Source organism: Rhamphochromis sp. 'chilingali' (genome assembly GCF_963969265.1).
Source record: "Rhamphochromis sp. 'chilingali' genome assembly, chromosome: 4".
In the NCBI taxonomy this organism is placed as follows: Eukaryota; Metazoa; Chordata; class Actinopteri; order Cichliformes; family Cichlidae; genus Rhamphochromis; species Rhamphochromis sp. 'chilingali'.
In genome coordinates, this window is record NC_137948.1 from 4,722,923 (window position 1) to 4,746,667 (window position 23,745).

General features: G+C 40.8%; 2 protein-coding genes across 5 annotated transcripts; both read left to right on the forward strand.

Moving 5' to 3' along the window:
• The first annotated feature begins 436 nt into the window (after window positions 1–436).
• LOC308396303 (E3 ubiquitin/ISG15 ligase TRIM25-like) lies at window positions 437–13,511 on the forward strand. Of its 2 annotated transcripts, XM_080881501.1 has the most exons (11): window positions 437–575; window positions 817–1,435; window positions 3,708–3,803; window positions 3,917–4,150; window positions 6,114–6,282; window positions 6,372–6,398; window positions 6,722–6,790; window positions 6,888–6,977; window positions 8,841–8,978; window positions 9,096–9,155; window positions 9,239–13,511. In XM_080881501.1, the coding sequence occupies exons 2-11, from the start codon at window positions 839–841 to the stop codon at window positions 9,769–9,771; spliced, it is 2,013 nt and encodes a 670-aa protein (XP_080737627.1). In that variant the 5' UTR covers window positions 437–575; window positions 817–838; the 3' UTR covers window positions 9,772–13,511. The 2 variants fall into 2 exon arrangements, with proteins under 2 accessions (XP_080737627.1, XP_080737628.1); XM_080881502.1 differs by lacking the exon at window positions 6,372–6,398.
• Window positions 13,512–15,624: 2,113 nt separating this feature from the next.
• LOC308394984 (E3 ubiquitin/ISG15 ligase TRIM25-like) lies at window positions 15,625–23,546 on the forward strand. Of its 3 annotated transcripts, none has more exons than XM_080879630.1 (9): window positions 15,625–16,346; window positions 19,153–19,248; window positions 19,362–19,595; window positions 19,752–19,920; window positions 20,572–20,637; window positions 20,760–20,849; window positions 21,389–21,529; window positions 21,834–21,893; window positions 21,988–23,546. In XM_080879630.1, exons 1-9 carry the CDS (start codon window positions 15,750–15,752, stop codon window positions 22,527–22,529), a joined length of 1,995 nt encoding a protein of 664 aa, XP_080735756.1. In that variant the 5' UTR covers window positions 15,625–15,749; the 3' UTR covers window positions 22,530–23,546. The 3 variants fall into 3 exon arrangements, with proteins under 3 accessions (XP_080735756.1, XP_080735757.1, XP_080735758.1); XM_080879631.1 differs by having other exon boundaries at window positions 21,834–21,878; XM_080879632.1 differs by lacking the exon at window positions 21,834–21,893.
• Window positions 23,547–23,745: the final 199 nt, after the last annotated feature.

Genomic DNA, 23,745 nt, shown 5'->3' on the forward strand with positions numbered 1-23,745 from the left:
GCCACGGCCGATTTTTATTTTTTAATTTTTTGTCTCAGTCCAGCCCTGATGGCATCCTTGTCATATGAGTCAAATCAGAACGATTTCTTTAAACAGCGCTAATAAATAAAACACAGAAATTCTATTTAATGTGTAGCAGTTATTCAATTTATATGATCAACTTAGCTTCAGGTAAAATATTGAATTCATTTTTGCACAAAATGACTTTGTGGATAAACCGGATCACTGATGGTGCTGACACAGCGAATGCTACTAAAAGTCTAAACAATGATGACTGCACACAAAAACAGGGAGAAGCTTTCCTCCTTCCGTTCTTTTGTCATTATCCCTGTTTGCGTGTGACCTGTCACGCACTTCCCTCGTGTGTGTTAGTTTGGTTTCAGGTAGAGAGATTATGTATGTAACTGGTTTCTGCCTGTGGTCCACTGCGTGTGCGCAAGTGCGCTTTTGAGTCACACGTACAGGGTGGGAGGAGTGACTTCCGCAGGAGCTGTGAACTGCGTACAACACGGCAGCGTAAAGTCCGAAGTTGTTTATCCATTTGGACTGCGTGCTGCACACCCAAACGAATCCAGGTAATGACGGATAGTCCGAATATATTTAAGCGACTTTAATTTTGTGATTTATGTAAAAACGTGTCGCGCTTTATATTCAAATATATTATAGCAGGGTGGTTTATATGTTACATTAGCGGATTTTTATTCTTTTAAAAACAAAATTTACCGAATGTATCGAATATTAGGTTCAAGGAAATAACGCGAAAAAATTTACTTTCGTTTTCCGCCTCCTCAAGTCAGTTTCGTTTCTGCCTCACAGGCTCACTCACGTCAGTTCCATCATGGCCGAAGTGGACGAGTCTCAGTTTTCTATCATGAGTCTGGAGGATGAGCTGACCTGCAGCATCTGTCTGAGCACCTTTGACTGTCCGGTGACCATCCCCTGCGGACACAACTTCTGCCAGGACTGCCTGCTCGCCACATGGAAGGAGTCGTACAGCTGCCCTCAGTGTCGGACCCTGTTCGCCACCAGACCCGAGCTGAAGAAAAACACGGTCCTCACCGCCGTCGTGGAGACCTTTAAAGTGAGATCGAGCAAGAGCGAACCCAACCTGACTGCAGAGGAGAGCCAAGTGAAGAAAAAGGAGATCCTCCGCTGTGATACCTGCATGGAAGCAGAGGCGTCGAAGACCTGCCTCACCTGCATGGCGTCTTACTGTGAGGAGCACCTGCGCCCTCACCGGGAAAATCCTATTTTCCGTCTGCACAGCTTGAGCGAGCCTGTCGGGGACCTGTTGGAGCGCATCTGCCCCGACCACCACAAGCTGATGGAGCTCTTCTGCACCCAGCATGATCGGCCAATCTGCAGCTTCTGCCTCCAGCAGGTCCACAAAGGATGTTCCTTCACAACCCCTGATGAACAAAGGAGCCGGAAAGAGGTGTGTGTTTGTCAGTATTCACCTGAGAAGTTTAAAGAGCCACATCTAAACAAAGATGGGTTTATTTTTCCTGTTAAAACATAATTATGTCTTAGTTTCTGTATTTTCATCAGGATGGCTAGCCTGAGTTTCACGTACTTGAGAAAAGTGGTAGATGCCATGGATGAGTAGTTGTTCCAGTTCCACTTTTCAATCCATCAATCAAAATTTATTTATATAGCACATTTAAAAACAACAGTTTTGATCAAAGTGCGTCACAAGTTAGGAAATAAATAAAATAAGACAAAATTACCAAACAATACAAGACGAGACAAACATAGAAACCAACCAAATGATAATCAAACTATTTTACGTCAGAGCCAGAGTAAAAAGATGGGTCTTTAAACGAGATTTAAAAGACTGAACAGTCTCAGAAGAGCGAATGGCAATCGGGAGGTTGTTCCACAGTCTAGGAGCTGCAATAGACTGGACTTTTGTCCAGTACCTGGATACAGTCTATGGATGTAGCTATCATGACATCTCCCACTATTTATAAGAGTCCTGCAAAGCCTCAAGCTGTGTAGTTTTCCAGATGTCACAGATCTAGATAAGAAACTGAAACACGGATGATTATTGAATAACATATGCCTAGCCTGATTCATCCTCCTTTCTGACAGCAAATAGGACCATAATTCACAAAATGAGCATCATATTTTATTCATTAAGAGCTCAAACTAGCAATTTAGACCAGTGACCAGTAAAATGTGTACTGAGCTGAAGTAAGCTTCAGCTTGGTACTCAGTTGTAATGGAAAACGACTGAAATCAAGTAGAGTAAAGTTGAGTCGAGGCGAGTAGGTTCTAATGGAAAAGAGATATTAGACATGGCCTTTACTTTTCAGACATGGAAGCTACGTCCATCTTTTAACTCAGTTGTAGCAGTGCCTTGTGGACAACTCAGAACAGATCTTTGCATTCACCCACGCAGATCCTCAAATAGTATAGGGCCTACAAACCGCACACTACAACCTGATGAGGTCGAGTAGTCATTCCTACGTTTTGAATGTCCGTTTGGAGGCTCAGAAGGATCCATACATAATTGCTACATCATAGTGTGGCATTTCACAGAAACACAGGTGTTTGCACAGAGCCTTACGTTTACCTAAGAGACAAAATTGATGAACCTTAGTAGTCCTTGCACAACTGCAGATGCAGAAACTAAGGCTACGTTCACACTGCAGGTCTTGATGCTCAATTCCGATTTTTTTGATCAAATCCGATTTATTTTTTTATTTTTTTTATTTTTTTGTCTGCTTGTTCACACTACAAATAAAATGCGACAGCAAACGCTCTCTAGTGTGAACGCTCAAAGCGGCCCGCATGCGCAAAAGAAGACTTCACACACAACGCGCTCTGTTTAGACCCAGACCAAACAATATTGTTTGACTGATGGCCCTTAATATAAAGACTTCGGACTTTACGTTTCCCAATTTTTGCTTTAAGTTATTTTGTTATTTACATAATAATGTAAATAACCTAATAATGATCCTTATTGCTGTTTTAGAGGAGTGGTGCTTCAAAGGATAGCTGCAGATTTCTGTCAGAATCTGCAGATTATACAGTACAAATAAAATGTTTACGTTGTCTTCCCAACAGTTTCACTGGATGGCCAGGAAGCGTTCGCGATGTCTTCTCTGGTGCTAATAATTGGCGTCTGTCTTGTGTCGGTGACGTAAAAGACAGATTTAATGACCGTTCAAACAGCAGTCGCTTTCTAAAACATCGGATATGTATCGGATTCAGTACCACATACGAAAGTGACCCAGATCGGATTTGAAAATATCGTATTTGTGCCGTTCACACTGTCACACCATTATCGGATATGGGTCGCATAGGGTCAAAAAAATCAGATTTGATGCGCTTTCGCCTGCAGTGTGAACGTAGCCTAATACTGGCAGGTGTCTCACAGTTTGAGAACTGCTTTAAAATATGAATGAGTGGAATTCCTTTTTAGCTGCTCACAGCTTTAAAATTTTGGGTTGCACGTCTGTTATCTTTCGATATTGGTTATGCTGTCATTAGAATATCTGAATTATGAAAAGAGAGACTTGATAACCTGAGTATAACCATAGCATCCATTTAGGAGTTTACCCTCATTGTGAAGCCAGAAAGCCAAGGTTACGGCCAAAGTTATCACTTATGCCAACAAATTTTTTTTTTTTTAAATTTATTTATTTTTTTTGTAAAGAGACAGGGCTAAAGTAAGTGACTGTATCATGTTTCCCTCTTTGCAGTCTGACCTGAGGAGCAATTTGGGTTTGCTAGATGGGAAGATTGTGAAAAATGAGACCATCATATTTGAAATGAAGGACATGCAGAACAAGCTAAAGGTAAGACTTCTCATAAGCAAAAACAAAGACGAGGCTAAAGGAACATTTTGTATTACTTTGAATTATTTCTTTGCTGATCCAGTTATGAATGTTTTCTCACTCCTGTCCTCCAGGACTTGGCGACCAGCAGGAAGAGAGCTTTGACAGCTGAGTATCAGCAGATGAAGGAGATGTTGGTCCAAGATGAGCGCGAAGCTCTGAACGCAGTGGACCGAGAGGTGGAAACTGGTCAGACCAAACTCAGAGTTCTTATGAAGAAGTTTGGTGACAACGTTGACAACATGACGAAAGCTAAAGAAGAAATCCACAGCCTGCTGAGTCGCTCTCAAACCCAGGCCTTCCTGCAGGTGGGACGTCTGTGATTGTTAATTCATACAGCTGCTAGTAATGATAACATACTAACACGTGATAAAAAGTGAGTAATGGTTCTAAAACAGACCTGAATCACGATAAAAGCAGCCGCACCCTCATGTTGCCTTTCCCCTTCCTGCAGTGTGAGCCGTAATTTACAAAGTGAACAGCATGTTCATTTTGCTTGGCAAAGTATAAGAATACCAACTTGACCCATTCAATCGTAGACTGATATCAGGGTCTGGCCCTCTACTAGTTAAATGTTCTGTGTGGAAAATTGCTGGAAGAATTTCAAACACCCCACTTACTTTGATGACGAATGGCTTTTGTTTCCAAGGAACAGAGGGGATAACGAATAAGGTCCATGGTGATGTTGGCCAAGAATTTCATAGTCGGTGTGTGTCTCGAATCTAAAATGCCAAGCAAACCACATTTCAGAACCTTGGACCTTGATGTTTGAGTTTTATTGCTTGAAAATGGGTGAAATGTATCAAATGGGAATTTTAAAAAAAGTTGACAGTTTCCCTATGACCCCAAAAAAATAGCAAAAATTCAAAGAAGAATTCCTTGGCTATCATAACTCTAATCGCTTCCCCTCTGTTTTGGAGAACCAACCATTGCCTTTATTATGAAAAGCTTTGATAGTTTTTTTTTTTTTTTTTTTTTTTCCTAAACATGTTAGAATATTTCAGGCTCCTTGAGCTCCCTAAACGGCACTTACGACCTTTAGGCCACAGATCTGTCGGGCTTATGGGGCTAGGTCAGTTTTAAATGAGGTAGTGTTTTAAATGTTGGGTGGCAGCACACCCAACATCGGTTATGGATAGACACTTTAAACAAGAAGTTAGGGTTAGGTCAAGCTGTTGGGTTGGCTTTAAATGCCATTGTTGGTTCGGGTTGGACACCAAACCCAACCTGTTGAAGGTCAGGTTAAACAATTGGGTCACATAATTGAGGTTTTGTAAGCTAGGTTTGGGTACAAAGCCTAGGTGACTGGGCTTAGGTTCAGAGTCGGCAGCAGACCATTTAAACTTGAGGGGCAACTAACTGTAAACAGGAGAGTATTTGGCTTACGTCTCTCTGCTGTTCCAACCAAAAACAACCATATACACCTAATATACTCACAGAGAAATGTAACCACCCAAAATGATAAAAGCCCCAACCAGTCAGGGCACATAGTTGCCCCTCCTTGAGCCTGCTTCTGGCGTAGGGTTCTTCCTGTTAAAAGGGAGTTTTACTTTCCCACAGTCACAGAGTTGTTGGAGTTTTCTCTGCTTTATTTTAGTGTCCTAACCTTACAATATAAAGCACATTGAAGCAAATGTTTTTGTGATCTGGTGCGATATAAATAAAACACTCCCTTTATATGTTTTATTCAGCGAGACTCGAAACTAGCAAATGAGGTCCTACAATCAGCAGTAAAGCATTTAGAACCAAACTCGTTAAAAGTCAGAGGAGTCTCCGCTTGCTAGGCATTGTCAGCAACGTCTAATCAATATATTGCATGTAAATAGTATTGTTTGGGGATGATGGCTGCCCCCACCTGAGCCTGGTTCTGCTGGAGGTTCCTGTTAAAAGGGAGTTTTTCCTTCCCACTGTCACCACCTGCTCATAGGGGGTCGTTTGATTGTTGTGGGTTTCTCTGTATTATTGTAGGGTCTTTATGTTGCAACATAAAGCCCCATGAGTCAACTGTATTTTGGATTTGGTGCTATATAAGTCAAATATAATTTAATTCTAAACAATTGTTGTTCTCTAACAGAGATGTGATTTCTGATTTTATGATAGTTGTGTTAGAGGGATATTTTAACACAACCATCACAAAAACCCCACATGTGTACACATAGATCTGTTTGTTTATTATAAATGTATTACATCACATAGTAGTTTATTACATTTTGTAAAAGGGGATATGATTATCTTGACTGAGCGTACAACATTGTGTTCCTCTCTTCTCAGGCACCATTTAACCTCCCCCAAGCTATTAACTTTGAGCCTTACTCCCCTAAAATCAGCCTGGACTCCAAGAAGGTTTTGGCATCACAGGCCTTTGCTGCTGCCCTGAAGCAGCATCTGACAGAGATCTTCAAACAGCCCGTCGAGAGCCGACTACCATTAAATACACCAGGTGAGTGCATGGACCCGTTTTGTCTGACGTTTTAAAGTTTAAGGTTCATTGAGGAAGTTTAGTGAAGATGGTGTCCAATTTTGTTGCAGAAGTTAACCCTGATATTTTGGCAGCTGGTGAGTTGTTTCATGTGGGGACCAATGAAAACAGGATTCCAATCAAACTGCTCAAAAATTTAAGGGAACACTTAAATCGTGTATTGGATCTTGTTGAAGGAAAATTTCAAGTTGAACATCTTTACTGAGAGCAGGATAAAAATCACACCAACTATCAAGGCAGTTAATATTGTTCAAGTGTTCCCTTAATTTTTTTCTGAACAGTATATTTTGAAAATACTCAAATTGATACCGCGTTCTGTGGTCGAGGTTGAATACATTAAGTGTTGATAAAGAGTCAATACTGTAATGACTCAATGTTCATGCTTTCATTGAAAAACCAGGTTCAGCCTACACTACTCTGTGGTCTACAGTGGGGTCTCCACTGGGCTCCGGAAATTTATTGGAATATGGTAAGTCAATTCATCTGTCCAGTACCAGGTTTATAAAACAAGATTTTTATAACCGGTCAAGCATAAATGTCTGTTCTTTTATTTACTGCTTCTTCAGAGGTGGAGTCCAGTCCAGGTCACCTTAAACTCCCCAGGTCTCACAGTCCAGGTCCTCAGGCCAAAACAGCCCAGAAGAAAAAGACTCCAAGTATGAAACTGCTTTAATTTTCATTTTGTGTTGCCGTCTTGTGGTTGAACTATATTGTCGATACTGAGCACATAATGATATGTTTGTGGAGATTTTTCATTATTTTAGTTGTATGGTCATGCAGTTTTTTAATGAACTACAGGTGTACAGGAAATGACTTTAGCCTCTGCATTTACTGATGTGACTTGTACAGTACCACCATTAATAATGATAAATTATTCAGACATTTTATATTCATGCATTATTTGTAATTTAACTCATAGTTCAAAGAATTTAGTTAATTCACTTCATGAAATCAGTCCAGATTTGTAGTGTTTGATAAGGAAAAATGTCATCTTCCATTTAATTGGCACAGCAACTCAAAAACCAGCAAAATGTCTATAAATGTTATTCATATCTAATAAGACTAAAATAGATTTTATTGTAATCCTAAATTCTGTTATAATTTGTTTTGACTTCTGTGATTTGCAGTCAGCACAGAGGGCTGTCAAAGTCTCTTATTGTGAAAGGCAATGACAGGAAGAAGCACTTTTATTGCACAGAAATGGGTTTCTGGTATGGGTCAGGCAACAGCCATTAAAGAAGTATTCCTCTACATCAGTGATTCCCAGAGTGTGGGCTGGGACCCCCTGGTGGGCTGCAAGAAAATGTAATCCCATTACATTAGAAAATGTATTGTGTGACCCAGTGGCACTTGGGTTGCACATTGACCTTTACACTTTGCGTATGACTGCGTGGCATTATCAATTTATAGCCAACAGCCTGTGTTGTTTATGGTTATTGGGTTTTTTTTAATAGCATTTTTTAGTAAATACATCTCTTTATCTATATTTAGCATTATCTTATCTTGGGGCAGCACGGTGGAACAGTGGTTAGCACTGTTGCCGCACAGCAAGAAGGTCCTGAGTTAAATTCCACCATCAGGCTGGGGTATTTCTGTGTAGAGTTCGCATGTTCTCCCCGTGTTTGCGTGGTACTCCGGGGACGCCATTAAAGACACGCAGTTTGCGGGGATGGGTTAATTGATTAATCTAAATTGCCCATATGTGTGAATGTCGGAGTGATTGTGAGCGCGACTGGTTGTCTGTCTCTGTGTGTTGGCCCTGCGACAGACTGGCGACCTGTCCAGGGTGTACCCTGCCTCTCGCCCTATGACAGCTGGGATAGGCTCCAGCAACGCTGTAAAGGATAAGCGAATGATGGATGGATCTCTTTATCTTGTATTTTGATCAGTGAAAATTTAGATTGAGTGGGAGAGATGGGATTTTCTTGTTTAAGTTGGCTGCAGAACTCTTGACTTTGGGAATGACTGTTCTACATGTTTGCTTCACATTTGTACTGCGCTTAATTTGAAGCTCCTCTCTAAATGAATGGGAGCAGTTCCATACTGTAAATTTGTTAGTCAACAGGATAAAAAAAAAAAAAAACTCCCACATATTTGGAATCATCATTCATTTCTGATTTAAAAAAAGCCTTTAAAAATATTTATACTTGTAATTTAATATTTGTACTTTCTACTGTGCACATGCAGCTGTCTGCAGCTTCATTAGTGGCTCATTTCAGAATGCTGATGTCTGACTCACCCACTGAGCACACAGAAAGCTGAGGCAAAATATGCTTTCCTATATCATTACAATAAAAAGCAGATATACCTGATATCACTGTTTACATGGGTGAAACTACACAAATGGCTCACTTGCTTCCTGGTTTGACTCTTGAATGAGGGGGGACAAAAGACCGTCGTTGCTGTTACAAAATCCTCCCACAAATTTGAGGTCCATGCCGCTCTTTCGTTTAAGAGTTTGTCTCTTAAATCTGATATATGCACATTTAATTTTATAAATACTTCTCTTGTTTTTCTAGAACCCAAACCAAAAAATCCTCAGACCACTGGGGACGGTATGGGTGATAAAAATACTGGCCGTTCAATGGAAAACCTGTTGGAGTTTGGAGGGAAACCCAGAGGCCGTACTCCTGCAGCTGAACCTAAACAGAAACCAGGTAAACATCAGATTTTTGCGTTTTATGCTAAACCTTGCTTAAAGCTCAGAAATGGACTAGTTTATGGGAGCCTGTTCCTGTTGTTTGAGATCTAATCGCATTTGTCTTTAATTGTAGAAACTACAGATATTCCCCCAGACATAAGCACAGCTGAAAAGAGAAGTGAACTACTGAAATGTAAGTGTAGCAGGTGTCTTTCCATCATGTGGTAACAGCAGCTGTGGCTGTTGTGAAATGATCTTTCTTTTTGTCCGTTCCAGATGGCACAGTACTCACCTTCAATCAAAGGACCGCCCATAAACGCATCGCGCTGACTGAGAACTTCACTAAGGCCTCGGTGTCAGACGATCACATAAACTACCCCGACTGCCCCGAACGCTTTGCTGTCTGCTCCCAGGTGCTCGCCTCCAAGGGTTTCTCTACAGGGCGCCATTACTGGGAAGTGCGACTGAGCAGCAGTAACTTCGTTGGCATAGGCTTGGCTTACAACAGCATCGACCGCAAAGGCCCCACCAGTCGACTGGGCCGCAACGCCCAGTCCTGGTGCGTCGAGTGGTTTAATGTCAAGTTGTCAGTCTGGCATAACAGCAGCGAGACCGTGCTTGCTAATCCAAATCCAAAGCGCGTAGGCGTGCTGTTGGATTGCGAGGCTGGCACTGCTACATTCTACAACGTGGCTGACAGGGCGTATCCCTTCCACTCCTTCATGTTCCCCTTCGCTCAGGCTGTCTATCCAGCCTTCTGGATTTTCTCGAGTGGCTCCTTCATTACTTTGTGCAAGCTGCAGCAATGAGTTTGCAGTCAGCCAGTCGGCTCTTTGTTAAAGGTGCCCAGTGGAGTTTTCTTGTAAACACGTCACTTATTGTCACTATGTAACTATACGTAACTGTAGAATATTCATTAAATATTTTTTTAGGTCTAAAAGTGCAGGAAAGAAATTTTGCAAAGCTAATTTATTAAAATGCATTATGTAATTAACAAGCTAATTATTATGGTTAACAAGCTGCCTTCTACTTAACTGCATGTGTAGGTGTTGGTCGCTGCATTTTTTGGCTTGTTGGATTCATGAACTGGTTCAGTAAATAACCATGAAACTAAATTGAGGCATCATAAATTCTATGCATCAGTGCTGACAGTAGTTAGAAGCTCCACAGGGCACCTTTAATCAATCGCTCGTTATTACAGACTTAATCTACATAAAATTATATACAATTATTTAAATGGAGGAACAAAAAAAGATTGATTAGAAAAAGTAATTAGTTAGCAATAATTTTTTGAATGTTTTAAACACCAAAAAGTTGAACCACGATATTTTTCACATCAGGACCGATTATAGCTGCTCTCTGGGAACTATTTGTTCAGCTGTTGTTGAAGAGGAAAATGTTGTCTTTACACAACTGATTAGCATCTTTATTGACGTTTGATCAGGTTAAATATCACTGTCTCATAGAGATTTCTGTTACTGCTTTTCATGTACATCAGGGGTGTCAAACATGAGGCCCGTGGGCTAGGATTGGCCAAACAAAGATTCCAAACTGGCCCACTTTGGAAAATGTGAAGAAGGGCAAATATTTTGGACTCTTAACTGTATTTTCATAGGTTTTACAGCTTTTGCTGCGGGTATAGACCTTCCCCATGCCGATTCATCTACATCAAAGTACATGGGTAACTGATAGACATGAGTAGAAATGTAATTATTTTTACAATGGGTCCACATAAAAAAAAATGCATTTTCTGTGAATTAATGAAAAATATTCTGTTTTATAATTACAGTCTGGGCAATGAGCGCCTTCCTGTAATTATACACATTTATTAATTTTCATTTTAAGCCCAGAGACATGCTGACAGATTTCTGTTGTTTGCTGCAGCAGGACTTCCTTATGATGTAGAAAAAGAGATGTGCTTTTGAAACTGCATCTTTATACTGACAGAACTGGGAGTTTCACAGGTTCAGCCCACTTAAGATCAAAGTGGTCTGTATGTGGCTCACAGTGGGAAATGAGTTTGACATTCCTGATGTACTGTTGCTCTAGTTGCCAAATCTTGGGGCCGTTTCCAACTTTTTTTGAACCTCTGACCACCCCATGACCATCCACCCGTTTACAATAACGATGACATTGCCACAGCACGTAATGTTAATGCCTAAGTTAGGCAGCAAAGCATTCTTGTTGCAATCAGTGCTGTCAATGCACTCTCCTGCTACTGAGTGATAATTTCTTGGTGGTATTTGAGGGTAATAAAACGTTCAGCTACACGTGTGCATCCAAATACTTGCTGTGCAATGCGTGTAGCTGTACTTGCCGATCTCAAAATGGCAAGTGGGAGAACAGAAATGCTCGATTTGAGACGCAGAATGTGAATGTCCTGATTAGTAGTGCTTTCTGCTAATAACGTCTGTAAGATCTGAGGAATATATGGCAGCGGTTTCTCGGTCCTGTCTGACAGTACTAGTAGACAGAGTTACGCAAACAACCGAAGTGGGTATCAAGAGTTAATAGCATGTCATATCTGATGTTATTAACTTTTATTATCTGTGCTGGATGTGATATTCAGCAGCTGATTCATTTAAATGAATTTGTCTCAAAACGCAGGTAATGCACTATATCCTGTATTTTTCTAGTGACTGTGAAGCAAATATGTGTTCAAGTCACTTTAGGAAAAGTATTTAAAAACAAAGTTTGCTTTTAAAACTGCATCAAGTCAAAATGAAATGTCTTGGTGTCGAGAGAAAGCAGGATAGAAAAAAAACATCAGACCTAAACTCAAAAGATAAAAACCATATAAATGTATGTTGTTGTTTTTTAATGTATACAATAATTTCACTTTCAATGGTGTCAGGGTTTCCTTGTGGTGTTTTTATTTTTCGGAGAGTTTATTTATTTCCTGCTTTTTCTGCAGTTCTTGCAGAACACACACATACAGTGTGTGTCCTGTGCAGGTTATGTATCGTGCACTGTTGAACAGATGTGACTACAGCTGGATCAAGCAGGGAGTCTACCTGTGAAGCACATGTTTGCGTAGTGTTTCGATATCAATTCTGCATGTGGAGACTTTGTTTTAGAGTGTGGGAACTGAGGTTCTAAGACTGGGTGATGCAGCGGTTTTTCATGATATGAACAATGTGTGGTGACTTTAAAGATTTGCCTCAGCGTTACGTTACAAAAATGCTCAAATCTGTCCAAACTGTAAACGAAGAAATTATTTGTAAATACCTGACATCTGAAGATTGATATGAAGCTAGAGTGACTTCCATTTGTCAGTTTCTAAAATATGTTTCTGTGACATGATTGGCTGCTTAATGTGCACAAGCACCGCACATGTCATGGAAATTTTATCAGCATAAGAGAATCTATGCTGTAGCTTGTATCACCCAGCTCCAAATGCTCACTTCTTTCAACTGATGGGAACAGAAGCCATGTTTCCTCTGTTTTCATCATGTTCTGAAAGTCTCTCTCCTCTTTTGTATTTGGGTTGTTTTTATGGCAAGAGTCACCGATTATCTGCAGCTGATCAGATCCTGGATTTGATCTTGGGATATCATGCTTGCATGGGATGCCCCATAGAAATAAAATGCTATACACGTTTTTCTATGGTAGGCATACTAAACTAACAAGCCATCAGAAAACCTTGTTGGCTTTAAAAAGGTGGAGGAAATGTAGCAAAACGTACGGTTTCAAAGGGGTAAATTATTTGTTGTAGCAAAGTTTACTCCGGCCTGTAAGAACAACGACTCTCTTCCTGATGTGGCATACTCCAGTCCACCAGGTGTTAAAGTGTTTAATATAGTGATCACTTTAAGAGTCAGACGTGCATCTTATAGAAATGAGACTAAGTGTTGAACATCTTCGGTGTGCTTTAACAGTGAAGTTTGTGGTTCAGTCACAGCTCCTAACTTTGTTCTTTTTGACAAAGTTGGACAAACTTTACTATATTTAAAAGGTTCAAAAGACACTTTTGTTCAGACTGAGTGATAAGTGAGGAAAGGTTCACACAAACAGTGTGCAATCCATAAACTAAGTATAATTTTAGGTTGTACACTGATATTGGTGTACTGGATCTGATCCTGTGTGGTGCAATCAGCTTATCACAGTGGAGAAAGCATAGAAGGGTTTAAGAAACTATCAATACCTTTCCTGGACCGTGGTGACACTTGTGTACTCTTACTACCTTACGTTGAAATCACATAATAGTGGTGTATACAATTAATCAAAACTTTTTTTTTTTAACTTCCTGTAGTACTTTTCGAGTTTAAGCAGACTCCAGGACTGAGATGATTTGTTCTGTGTAAATTAGTGAATGTCAGCTTAACTGTAGTCTTTGCATCACACAGAAGTGTAGCAGTACGTGTGTTTCTGTAACGCTTCAGTGGTTAACCATCTTGTGCTCTTACTGTCTTTGAAAAAGTGCTTGTTAGTACATTATATTTAAGGTGTTCATGCTGTATTCTCTTGAATTGCTATATTGCATAATCAAAAACTGCATTGCAAGTTAACCAGTGAATATTGCTAATAAAGGGTTTTTCTGATTCTCAAATGGCTTTGTTTCTTTTAAAGACACTTTAAGCCAAATAAGATGCAGGTCAAAGAATTTTGCTCTTTTGCTGCCACATATCGACATCACCCGCCCACATCTCATGTCTAGTTCAGATGTTAGACCTGAGGCTGCCAGGAAGAGCAGCTGATTAATGCTGCCCTGTTATGGATGCCAGACTGTGGATTATATGGCGCTGATTAAGGCAAAGTTCTGACAACAGCTGCTTTTTTTGCACAATGTATATAAATGTGAATTTTACAAATTTTAAATAATATTTTTAAGACATTTAGACAGAGAATTATCTTCAGTTTGGATATCCACTTTGTCATAACGCAATCTTTCCCTTTCCTGTCATGATTTTCATAACTAACCTTTATAAATATTATTAAACACTATTATTTGTCTATTGTCACCTTGAATACTTCTCAAATGTATTTAAGCTGCTGTTTAATTGATCCTGTTATTCATTATAAACACTCTCAACCTGTGTTATATATTCTTTACCTGCCTAGTAGCTCCATATCCAACATCCTTTATCCAATATACACCATCCTTCCTCTGACACACACGCTTATCTCTCTAACTTTGACTACAAAACACTCAACCTCAGCTGTCTCGCTGATGTATTAATTACTAATCCTTCAGTTGTGCTCACGCAAACTTAAAATCTTAGCATCTTCACCTCTGCCACCTTCGGCTTATCTTTTTTGTCAGTGCCACTGTTTCCAGCCCAGACCCATCACTGCAGGTCTCACTACCATATTTAAAACCTTCCCTTTCACTCTAGCTTTTATCATTCATACAAATCACCCTGACACTCATCTCCTCCCACTCCACCCTGTCCTCACCCCTCTTATGCCCTATCTGCTGCTGTAGATGGTTTACCCCAGGTATTTAAACTCATCCGCCTTCACTATTTTGACTCGTTGCATCTTCATTGTTACATCTGTCTCCCTCTCATTCACACACATGTATACCGTATTGCTACTACTAACTTTCATCACACTCCACTCCCGGGCATACCTCCACCTCTCCAGGCTTCAAGTCTCTGTGTGTTAACAACTAAAAGTACTTTAAAAAGTACTCATCTGAAGTATATTTGTTTTCCCATCCTTCCACCATCCAGTTTTTCTCCAAGATTGTATGAATATAACTAATGATCTCTTTAGTCATTTAAACATTAAAGCTTTTTCAGCTAATGGGGTTATTATCACAGCAGTATTCTGGAAGATCTTAAATATGTAAGCAAAAAAAACTGCATAAATAAAGATATAAAAGAGCTGGAGAAGTCATCAGTTAAAACTCAGCTGGCTGTCTTTCAGCGTGTGATGCAGGGCCAGTGTCCTGTAGGTTTTAGGTGTCCTTGATCCAACACAGCTGATTTAAATGATCTTCTAAACGTGTCTTAAAGTTCTCCAGAGGCCTGGTAATGAGCTAATCACTTGATTCAGGTGTGTTGACCCAGGGTGTTAACTAAAACCTGCAGGAAACAGGCCCTGGAGGCCTCGAGTTCCCCACCCCTGTATGCATTCATAGCCTGTTCCTTGCATTTATATATTAAATTAAGTAATGTAATTAACAATCAAATGTTAAAAATGATTAAACATAAAGATCTTTCATTTTCTTTCCTAATGCTTGATTTCTTTGACAGCGCCCTAAAACAGGATATCAAATAAGTTAATATATCTGTCTATTCATTTATTCATTGTTCAGGTTGAATCTGTGTTTATGAAAAAATAAATATTCAGGCAGATGTTGTGGTGACTTTGTCATAAATCCTGTTACCGTAAACATAATAATGACACACGTCCACTTCCATAATAATTCCGTAATACACACGCCCCCCACTGCCACTACGGTAAACCCCAAGGCACAATAAGCACGGATTGCACACATTGTAAACAATACAATAAGTATTGTTATTTATGGTTATTTATGTGCAACGTCATGAACTTTACTGCAGTAAAATGACTGTTCTCGTAGTACAGAAGAGGATTAGGGCCACTGGAAAAAAAAAATTCTGACTTTTTTCTCTGAATTCTGAGAAAAAAGTCAGAATTCTGAGAAAAAAGTCAGATTTTTTTTTCCCAGTGGCCCTAATCCTCTTCCGTAGTTCTGAGTTTTGGTGCGAGTGCGTTTGCCGTTGTTTAACTTCCAGAGGGGTTGGCCTTCGTTGATTATCTGATGTAATGATAAGTTTCGTTTGTGCCTCGCAGCTTCATTCACGTCAGTCCCATCATGGCCGAAGTGGACGAGTCTCAGTTTTCTATCATGAGTCTGGAGGATGAGCTGACCTGCAGCATCTGTCTGAGCACCTTTGACTGTCCGGTGACCATCCCCTGCGGACACAACTTCTGCCAGGACTGCCTGCTCGCCACATGGAAGGAGTCGTACAGCTGCCCTCAGTGTCGGACCCTGTTCGCCACCAGACCCGAGCTGAAGAAAAACACGGTCCTCACCGCCGTCGTGGAGACCTTTAAAGTGAGATCGAGCAAGAGCGAAGACAACCTGACTGCAGAGGAGAGCCAAGTGAAGAAAAAGGAGATCATTCGCTGTGATACCTGCATGGAAACAGAGGCGTCGAAGACCTGCCTCACCTGCATGGCGTCTTACTGTGAGGAGCACCTGCGCCCTCACCGGGAAAACCCCATTTTCCGTCCCCACCAGCTGAGCGAGCCTGTCGGGGACCTGTTGGAGCGCATCTGCTCCGACCACCACAAGCTGAAGGAGTTCTTCTGCAGCCAGCATGACCGTCTGATCTGCAGCTTTTGCCTTCAACAGGTCCACAAAGGATGCTCCTTCATAAGTCCGGAGGAGCAGAGGAACCTGAAAGAGGTGTGTCTGTTAGTATTCACCTGGCAGTTCCTTATATTCAGGATAATATTAGAGTTTTATGTACAGTTTGTGGTCACAATGAATGAAAATCGGAACTTAATGGTTAATTCTAAAATGTGTCCAAATGCTAGCAGCCAGTAAATTTAGGTTAGACTTGTACTTCATATTAAAGGAGGGGCCTGTCTTTAGCTTTCCCCTTCTCAGGTCATAATCAATGGCTCCTCTAATCAACATTCCAATGCCAGAAATTACCTTGTACGACGTTTTAGTATCCTTCCTGATATAAGCCGCCTGATATAAGGTCAAAGCGTACAGTAGACATACCGGTCCACCTTTTACATTTTATTAGCTCTCCAAAGAGTGAAATGGACACACTTTACAATGATACTGGTTTACACATTTATGATGGGAAACGGTTATTATTATTATTATTATTATTTATGGTCAAAATATGACAATCTTGCATATGAATCAGAATGAATCATTTAGTTGTTGCATAATCCCCACGGGTAAGTCAGTTGATCACACCCTACTGCGTTGTCAGCTTTTAGCAGACAACGCGTTCAAAGTGCGAGCAGGGCTCTATGACAGTAGCACCCCTCCCTGTGTGTTCAGTGGAGTAGAGCGCTGTTCCTCTTTCCATTTGCTCTTGTTGGTTGTCAGCTTAAGGTGGTGCTCAGTCATGTGCTTCACCTGTCTGTAATTTGACATAATAGAAGAAAATGTCACTTTCACACACCGCTCCTCACACAAGAGCAGTTTTTATACATTAAACAGGTTCAAGCCTGTAGTGATTGGCTGTGCAACTGTTTTCAAACTAGGACAAGCTTATTATAGTAAATTCTAAATTCATCCTTGCAGCACTGTTTGTCAAGGTCAAGGTCAAGTTTATTCATGTAGCACATTACCAACAGTCCATGCTGCACAAAGTGCTTAACAATGTAAAATGCCACTAAAATAAATAAAATGCATAACAATGATGCAGGAAAATATGAAAACAACATAAAACTCTTTATCTCCAAGTCTGCAGCCTCCAGCTCAGCCTTCTTGCCTTCTTGTCAGTTCAAACCTTCTCTAAACAATACATCATAGCAGGTCTCACTGCCTTTTATCACAAATTCTCTCCTGACTCTCCTCTTCAACCACCATTCATGCACTCACTTCTTCACCTCACTTGTGCACGGTCTATTGCATTGAATGGTTGATCCCAGGTATTTAACCTCATCTACCTTCATTATCTCCTTATCTTCATTGTCCTTGCATCTTCAAGCATATCTTGGCACGGCTGCTTGGGTTTATTGTTTTCTCTTAGTGTAGTATTGCAAGCCATGGGTCTTTATCAGTAAGATAGCTGCAAAACTGACCATAATTTAGACTTCTGGCTAAGATTGAGAGTTTAAGCAATGACTCTTATGACATGGGATGGTATAAGCAAAGGGCTCCCTGCTGAGAAAACAGTAAAAAGAACAAGTTTTTTTTTTTACTTCTCAGTAGCTTTTACACTTTGTAAATCCATCCACCAGTCAGAATGGATCCTGTTACAGCAGACACGATAGCCCACTATCTCTGGAATGTGGTTCAATCCTGTCCCCGTGTATTAATGTCCGATCAGAGACATGAGATGATGTCACTGTATCGCAGAACTTTATTTATCGCTGCCACACATTAAGCACACAACCTTGCTGGTGAGTAGAAATGTGCTTCTGAAACTGATGCAAGTAGGAAATAATATAAACATCTCTTTCAATAATTCAGCATCTTTCAGATGAAGTATTACAGTTAAACCACAATAAAATGTAATGTTAACCATGGGATAGAAGCAGATAAGAGCAGGATAGACACAGAATCAGAGCTAACTTGTATTAAATCTCTTGTTTGTGGATCAGCACGGCCCTAGTGGACCCAGGAATTCACTCAAGTGCCGCTCTGAAACATATAAAGCTTGTCAGCACAGGTGCACATGTTATCACACTAAATTACAACAGATAAGACTTTCTTGCAATCACTAACTTTACACAATAACAACAATCAGCTTATTCATAGAAATGTAGCATGTGAAGCAATGCTATCACACAAACCAGCATTATGGAGGGTCTCAAGTACCAAAATTATTTTTTTTAAATTATATCTTTATTTGGAATGGACATAGCAATATATGAGAACAGAGTCCTTCCAGGTTTTTCGAGTTAAGTCCAGGAGAGCAAATGTTAAACACAGTGATCGACAGGTGCATATTATCCCCTAATGGATTTCAAAATTAATTAATTGTGTCATTAATGAATTAAAATAGGAAATAATTAATTAAATATGTACGTAATTAATTCAGTGTTCATTTCATTTAAAATATTTACTAAATTATTTATTTCCAATATTAATTAGTTAATGAAACAATGAATCACTTAATGATGTATTTAATTAAATTATTTTGGCACTCAACACCCTCCATACTATAGGTGAATACTGATTGACTGCTGGATCATTTCTATTGGACCCTGTGGGGATCATGCTCCTCCCATGCAGGTAAGGCGTGGGCTGACAGGAGAGCTTTTTAACAGATTCTTTGAAGCCTAGTTCAGTCCTCAGGTTGTATTATTGACACTCCTAGTTTAGGGTAATGGATCTTTTTTCCCCTCAGCATCTAAACACACGTCTTTATTCAAGGCGTCACTTTCTACAGATAACACTGATCTCATTGTAAATGAAGTTTAACAAGTATGTAAGTGTTACTTGCAATCTTCTGCAGGCCCACTGAGCAGTGTCTGTATGAAATTTGTGCGCTGAAGCTGTTCTGTGTCTGTTCTTATAGTCTGACCTCAGAGACAAGTTGGGTTTGCTGAATGAGAAAATGGAGAAGACTGAAACTGTTGTGTTTCAAATAAATACCATGCAGAGCAAGCTGAAGGTAATTTCCATAGATTACTTGTCATATAATTTAATCAGCGACACATGTGTAAATGCACTGATAAAACCTCATTATTTTCATATTTTATTGTGTCTGTATTTATTCTGCTCCAGGATGGAGCAAACAAAAGAAAGACGGCGCTCGCAGCTGTCTATCAGCAGATGAGGGACATCTTGACTCAAGATGAACGTGAGGCCCAAAATGAGGTGGACCGTGAGCTGGAGCTCGGTCAGATGAAACTTCGGGATCTCATGAAGAAGCTAGATGAAAACTGTAATAAGATGGGGAAAGCCAGAGAAGATATCAACAGGCTGCTGAGTCAATCCCAGTCTATGGCTTTTCTGCAGGTGAGTCAAACATTATCACAGGAATGTGAAGCAGGAAAGAAGGGTGGAAAACTTAAACTGAAGAACAAGACAGAGCATTTATGGTACTAGATAAATAATTAGGGATTAAAAATCATGTCACAATAAACAGCGTTCCCTGTCTCTTGTTCCTCACAGGCTTCATTTGAATTGCCCAAAGTTGTAAAGATTGAGCCTAAAGTGCCTCCAATCAATCTGGACTCCAAGAAGATGATAGCGATGCAGAGCTTTGCGGCAGCCCTGAGGGAGACTCTGATGGAGATGCTTAAACAGCCCACTGAGGCCAGATTACTATTATTTAAAGCAGGTCTGTGTGCAGGCATGCATTAGCAGGTTTTGTTCAAATTTTGTTGCAGAAATTAACACTAGCACTGGTGCAATTTGGTGAGTTTGTGTCATGTTTAATATGTTGGCAATCAAAGGAAAGATTGAAGACTTTGTGATAAAGGGTTATGATTTTTTTTCTTCAAGGATCCGAAATCTAGTCCTCCCTCTCCTCAGTCACCTCCTCCAGCTAATCCAGGTGACACAGACATTCCCAGGCCAGCCAAGAGATGTAATCTCCTCAGCATGTCCTGGGTCTGCCCCGGGGCCTCCCTCTGCTGGGACATGCCCAAAACACCTCACCCAACAGGCATCCTTGCCAAATACTATGGAGGTGCAAAACATGGTCCATTCAGGACATCCATATTTTCAAACATGGTGTTCGTTATGGACAAACTGATTTGCAAAGAGGTCCAATAACAGAACACCACTCAGGTTCAGGAGGGTGGGCCCATGTAGCTTTTTGGGCTGCACCTGGAAAGGCCCAATGGCCCAGCCAGCAGCCACTCTGTCAAGCTCCCTCTCAGGGCTGCCTCCCAGGTGGGGCCCCAGTAACCATACACTGGGCAGGGTACACTAGTCCCACGAACAAGAAGTAAAGTGCTGTTTAAATGCAACCGTTTACCCTCCACAGGTCAAACTGCAGCTCCTGTCTCAGGACCAGCAAGACCTGAAAGTACCGGAGCTCAGCCAGAGTTGGGTATGTTCTTCTCAGGAAAGAAAGTCATTTAAATGCAACACATGCAACAAATAAAAAATTAAAAAAATTAAAGAATAAAATGCTTCTAATCTTTTTTTCTTTTTTTTTTAATGCTTTTTCAGAAGTGGAGTGCTCTCCTGCTCAGCCCAGACTCCGCGAGTCCAACAGTCCAGGTCCTCAAGCCCAAACAGCCAAAAAGAAAAGAACTCGAAGTAAGGAACATGTGATTTTTATTTTTTTTAATGAACCAATAGATAGCACACAGTCCCTCGACAGTTTGTTTCCAGGACTTCTAATAGAGGATGACACCATATACAGAATCCAAGTCAAACGTTTTGGTGGTGGTCGGTTCTAGAAGCAAGTCTATTTTAAAGCCCTGCACAAAATAAACTGGGAGAGATCCATTATTGTAATTTTAATGTCATCAGGACATAAAAACTGCATAAACCCAAAGAAAGGTTTAAAAAGCTTTTTTCCTCTGCTTGTGCAGCTGTGCGCAAACATCTGTTATGACTCTGTTCACAGTGACGATGTGAAGAATTGTTTCAGTGCCATATCTTTTCCTGTGTCACATCTGTGTCAATTCTTACTGGTAATGAACTCTGTTTTTCCACACACAGTCCTGATGAAGATGTAATAATGAACCTATATAATAAATATGGAGAATGTCGGGTCTTCCCTGCCAGTGTTTAGATCTGATTTATGCATATTCAGTGTTATAAATACTTCACTGCCTTTCTCTACTTTCTAGAAACCAAAACAAAGCCTAATGAGTCCACTGGCATTATGGGAATTAAGAAAAACGCCCGTTCAATGGAAAACCTGCTGGAGTATGGAGTGAAAGAGGAACCCAGAGACTGTTCTCCTGCAGCTGAACCTAATCAGAAACCAGGTAGACAGACATCAGATTTGAGCACTGTATGCTGAGTTGCTAATGTAGTCCCAGCACCACAAACAGACTTTAGAACAGGTGCCATTCATCTTCTGTTATCTCTGAGCTTGATGACAAACTTGGTCTATGTCTTTATTTCACTTATTGCAACTCTGACAGCTGTGTGGAAAGCAAACAAAATCATCACTATCACCATGTAAATACACCCCAACTTGGCACAAGCTACAATTCCAGTTTTACAGTAACCATGTCCATTTTCCAATATGGCAACACAAATGATTTACTTTTTTGTCTTTAATTGTAGAAGCTCCAGATATTCCCCCAGACATAAGCACAGCTGAAAAGAGAGGTGAACTTCTGAAATGTAAGTGTAGCAGGCATCATCCGCTCATGCAGCAACAGCAGCCGTGTCTGTTTGTTTTTTAAAATAAAATGGTCTTTCCTTTTATCCCTTTCAGACGCCACAGAACTCACTTTCGATCCAAGCACCGCCCATAAACGCATCGCGCTGACCGAGAACTTCACTAAGGCCTCCGTGTCAGACGAGCACATAAACTACCCCGACTGCCCCGGACGCTTTGCTGTCTGCTCCCAGGTGCTCGCCTCCAAGGGTTTCTCTACGGGACGCCATTACTGGGAAGTGCGACTGACCAACATTAACTTCATTGGCATAGGCTTGGCTTACAGCAGCATCGACCGCGAAGGCCCCACCAGTCGACTGGGCCGCAACGTCCAGTCCTGGTGTGTCGAGTGGCTTGATGTCGGCCTGTCAGTCTGGCATAACAGCAGCGAGACCGTGCTTGCTAATCCAAATCCAAAGCGTGTCGGCGTGCTGTTGGATTGTGAGGCCGGCACCGCTACGTTCTATCGCGTGGCAGAGAGGGCGTATCCCTTCCACACTATCAAGTTCCCTTACCCTGCCTTTTTAGAGGCCATCTATCCAGCCTTCTGGATTTTCTCAAATGGCTCCTCCATTACCTTTTGCAAAATGCAACAATGAATACCATACACAGTCAGATGGTGCGATTGTTGCTATAATTAAAGGTGTCCTATGGTGTTTCAGTTTTCAGTTTACTAAGCAACCAAAAGCTATTGTAGCCATATTTCCTCCTGAAGTAAAAACAAAAAATAAGTAATTTATTTTAATAATCCAGTTTATCAAAAAAAAAAAAAAAAAAAAAAAAAGGCCTGGTAAATGGCCTGTATTTGTGTAGCGCTTTACTAGTCCCTAAGGACCCCAAAGCGCTTTACACATTCAGTCATCCACACATTCACACACTGGTGATGGCAGCTACATTGTAGCCACAGCCACCCTGGGGCGCACAGACAGAGGCGAGGCTACCGGACACTGGCGCCACTGGGCCCTCTGACCACCACCAGTAGGCAACGGGTGAAGTGTCTTGCCCAAGGACGCAACGACCGAGGCTGTCTAAGCCGGGGCTCGAACCGGCAACCTTCCGATTACAAGACGAACTCCCAACTCTGGAGCCACAATCGCCCACAAAATATTAACTGCTTTGCGCATAATTTATATCCATTGTTACCGGACAGCGTTCTTATTCACTGTTTATCCAGGTGCAGGTCTTGGCTGGCACATTTGTTGGCTCCATTAACTCTATCAGTGGAAAACCATGAAACCTTACAGATCACATGCAAAACATGTAGTAATGTGCTAATATTGGTCAAAATCTCCTGCTTCTTAAGCACTGGTCATCGATTCTGCATCAGATTAAGATCTGGTGTTGAATCCAAAATAGTGATTTGATCACTTTGAACCACTTATGACACAGTGACCCATCATGCACTGGTCATCACCAAATTGCTTCCAGATCTATGAAGTCACGAGGATGTTTTATCGTATGGTCAGTGCACGTGTAACACTATAAATACTGTGTTGTTGTTTAAATTTGACTTCTTTTCCAATAAAACTCTTTAAAATGCTTATGATTGCGCCTCGCTATATAATAGAAACATGTCAAATAATAAATAAACAAATAGTGTGAATAAAGATTGAAGCAAAGGGGTTTTGAGTTTTGTGTAAATTCATTATTCTTTCTTTTGCATTAGGAAGATGATTTGAGTTTTAGCTTTGTACAGTCTGGTCTTTTGAGGGTCTCTGAGATTTTTTACTTCATGGTGTTTTGTTTTGCTATTAGGTTTCTTTCATGGCTTTGTCTCGTCCCCATGTTTTGTCCCTCACTCCCCCCCTCTCTGTG

What these genes read in the sequence shown, in the direction of transcription:
- LOC308396303 (XM_080881501.1), top strand. Translation starts at nt 839, where the DNA reads ATGGCCGAAGTGGACGAGTCTCAGTTTTCTATCATGAGTCTGGAGGAT. An exon ending in CGGAAATTTATTGGAATATG is followed by an intron (nt 6,791 to 6,887) that starts GTAAGTCAATTC and finishes CTGCTTCTTCAG; the next exon opens with AGGTGGAGTCCAGTCCAGGT. An exon ending in CCAGAAGAAAAAGACTCCAA is followed by an intron (nt 6,978 to 8,840) that starts GTATGAAACTGC and finishes TTGTTTTTCTAG; the next exon opens with AACCCAAACCAAAAAATCCT.
- LOC308394984 (XM_080879630.1), top strand. Translation starts at nt 15,750, where the DNA reads ATGGCCGAAGTGGACGAGTCTCAGTTTTCTATCATGAGTCTGGAGGAT. An exon ending in CAAAAAGAAAAGAACTCGAA is followed by an intron (nt 20,850 to 21,388) that starts GTAAGGAACATG and finishes TCTACTTTCTAG; the next exon opens with AAACCAAAACAAAGCCTAAT. An exon ending in GAGAGGTGAACTTCTGAAAT is followed by an intron (nt 21,894 to 21,987) that starts GTAAGTGTAGCA and finishes TATCCCTTTCAG; the next exon opens with ACGCCACAGAACTCACTTTC.